The sequence below is a fragment of the Miscanthus floridulus genome, chromosome 14 (genome assembly GCF_019320115.1).
Source record: "Miscanthus floridulus cultivar M001 chromosome 14, ASM1932011v1, whole genome shotgun sequence".
Taxonomy (NCBI): domain Eukaryota; kingdom Viridiplantae; phylum Streptophyta; class Magnoliopsida; order Poales; family Poaceae; genus Miscanthus; species Miscanthus floridulus.
Window position 1 is genome coordinate 33,290,677 of NC_089593.1, and position 2,672 is coordinate 33,293,348.

Below are 2,672 nucleotides of genomic sequence, written 5' to 3' on the forward strand. Positions count from 1 at the left end.
GATTGAGATGCTGCTCATAAGCTGTGTATATACATTACACATATTATTGCTTCTCATGATGAGTACACAAATATATCCCGATCGATCACCACACTAGCTAATAATTACTGGTAATTAAATTCAATCATATATTGTGTAAAAGTGGACAAGGAGAATTACATTACATATATTTGATAACTTAATTTCATATCTATATATGGCTGCCGGCGAATATGTGTATGCAGGGAAATGGGACACTCACGCTGCAAAAACAGATCATGTTGTTCTCCAGAACTAAAGCAAGAATGTGGCGGTGTGGCCGGAAGCTCAACTATATGATATCAAAGTCGTTCTTCCTTATTAGCGCCGGAGGCAATGACTTCTCTGCCTTCAGTGAAAGTGGCATGGGCGAAGAAGATGCCCCAGCCTACATGAGTAGCATGGTCTTAACCTATGTCGAGCATATCAACGTACGTACGTGAGGGACCATATAATCTATGATACAAGTTCATTATTGCACATCAAAAGAATGCAACCAAAAAAAAAAATGTCACAATAGAGTTATTATTTTGGACATTGGCAAGGTCTATCAAATAATTTGTTACTATTACTTTCTATTAGAACACATTGACAGACTGTAGAATGTTTTTTTTTTTGCGAAACAGACCGTAGAATGATTAAGAGACTAACTCCGTGGATTACACTTTGAAATGATAAATCTCAATGTAAAGCAAAGTAATTGATGGTCAAAGTTTAGATACGTTTACCACATCCATCTATTGCACACTTATAATGTAGCCCGTGACATTATTTCTTACATAGATATCATTACAAAATTTCTTTATCCAGAACAACTCCAAGTATAACTCAATTTTGTTGTACAATATATGTGTAGGAAAAAATATAACAGAAGAACACCCCATGAAAAAAGTTTTCATAAAAAGAATGCAACGATGACATGGTAGGTGGCTACATTCTTTCTAAATAAACCGCCACGCACATACTTCGTGAATGCAGGCGTTGTACAAGTTGGGAGCACGGAGGTTGGGGATCCTAGACGTGCCAGCAATCGGTTGTACTCCAGGTTCGAGAGTCCCCATGGCCAACGGCGGATGCAACGACGCCGCTAACTCTATGGCACAGAACTTCAACAAACTCCTAAGGCTTGAGGTGGCAACAGCCGTCGCAACCTCCATGCCCGACACGAAATACTCCATAGCAAGCACCTACAATTTTCTCACTGACTTGATGGACAATCATCTCGTGGCTGGTATGTTCAAGGCCATCGTTTAATTTGTGCAAAAATCTTATCTTTAGGTTGATTAATTCATCAAGATCAATTGTTTAGTACTAGCTAGTATTTTGTAGTAACAAATGAACTGTTCTTAACACAGTTAGCTGTGCATTTCTATGATCATATTCAGGGATCCGGGTGGTCGAGAGGGTATGCTGCGGATCAGGAAAATTGAACGCGGCGGTAATGTGCAGCAAGCCAAACACGACTTATTGTTCGGATCGCGATGACTACATGTTCTGGGATATGTTACATCCTACACAGGCTACGTATGAACGAGGGGTGGTCGCAATCTTCTACGGCCCGCAGGAGTATGCGGATCCCATCAACTTTGCAGGAATAGTCGACATCGCCACAGATATAAATACTACTATGACTCCCAGCGTCTCTGCCATATAATAAACTTCTATCTCGGCCTGCAACTGCAACGTATCACTAGCACAATACTATGAGCTTTTGGCAGGCATTATTTGAGAAGAAGTAATTCAGTCGAAATAATGTACGTTGTGTGTATCATCAGTATGATGGCAGCCTCTATCTATATATATGTGGGAAAATAAGGACCAGGTCAACAAGTGTTAATTAGCTGCATATGCATGGAAAGGAGCTGGAGAATGCGGCAATGTATTTCTTCGCGTCTTATGGACGGTCTTTTACTTCCAGAATTGTGTTTTGAGTCGGTTTTGTTCTGTAAACTCGTTCATGCGTCATGGTGGAGTTATTGTTGTAATAAAGTGGTCTGATTCCTCTTCTTCGAGGATGAAGCCAGATGTTCTAGTTTTTATAAGTAGACTCCCTACCCGCTTGCAGCTTGAACTAGTTTGACTTTTGTACTCAACATACTCCCCTCCGATTTTTTACATGTCATATAAGCTTTACCATAAGTCAAATATTTGTATCTTTAACCATCGATTTTTTTGCAAAAAAATATATAGGTACATGACATAAAATTTATGTTTTTAGATTTAGTATGAGAAATACTTTCATAGTATAGAATTCATATGTTATGAAACTGTAAGGGTTTTGTAAAATGAACGGTCAAAGATAGTAATGTTTGACTTAAGGACAAAACTAATATAACATGTAAAAAAGAATGGAGGAAGTATGTGCAAGTAATCCATGTCCATCATTCATCGTTACATATTGTATAACACTTGTTGCATGGTTTTATTTATGGAGTATCATCTAACAAAACACCTCGTTTCCTGTATTTCCAAATTAGTACAAATATCAATTAACTGAGCGTCATGTTCCAGATACTAGAATAAATAATATCCGATGAATTAGAGTCAAGAAAACGCTAAATCTGTATGTCACTCGGGTAATTTTTTTGCCTCCTGTCACTCGTCCGATTCCTCTGTCTTCTGATCTCCACCGTCTGTCTTTCTTTTCTTTTGTT

The 2,672-nt window shown here is 38.4% G+C and overlaps 1 protein-coding gene across 1 annotated transcript; it reads left to right on the forward strand.

Annotated features, from left to right (window-relative positions):
* The first annotated feature begins 212 nt into the window (after positions 1 to 212).
* Positions 213 to 1,901, forward strand: LOC136503324 (GDSL esterase/lipase At5g42170-like). Its single transcript, XM_066498442.1, has 3 exons — positions 213 to 449; positions 997 to 1,249; positions 1,404 to 1,901. Exons 1-3 carry the CDS (start codon positions 213 to 215, stop codon positions 1,670 to 1,672), a joined length of 759 nt encoding a protein of 252 aa, XP_066354539.1. The 3' UTR covers positions 1,673 to 1,901.
* The last annotated feature ends 771 nt before the right edge of the window (positions 1,902 to 2,672 follow it).

Bases quoted from the DNA above. Each gene is read 5' to 3' on its own strand.
- LOC136503324 (XM_066498442.1), top strand. From the start codon at position 213: ATGTGTATGCAGGGAAATGGGACACTCACGCTGCAAAAACAGATCATG. The intron at 450-996 runs GTACGTACGTGA...TCGTGAATGCAG, and splicing joins CCTATGTCGAGCATATCAAC to GCGTTGTACAAGTTGGGAGC. The intron at 1,250-1,403 runs GTATGTTCAAGG...GATCATATTCAG, and splicing joins GGACAATCATCTCGTGGCTG to GGATCCGGGTGGTCGAGAGG.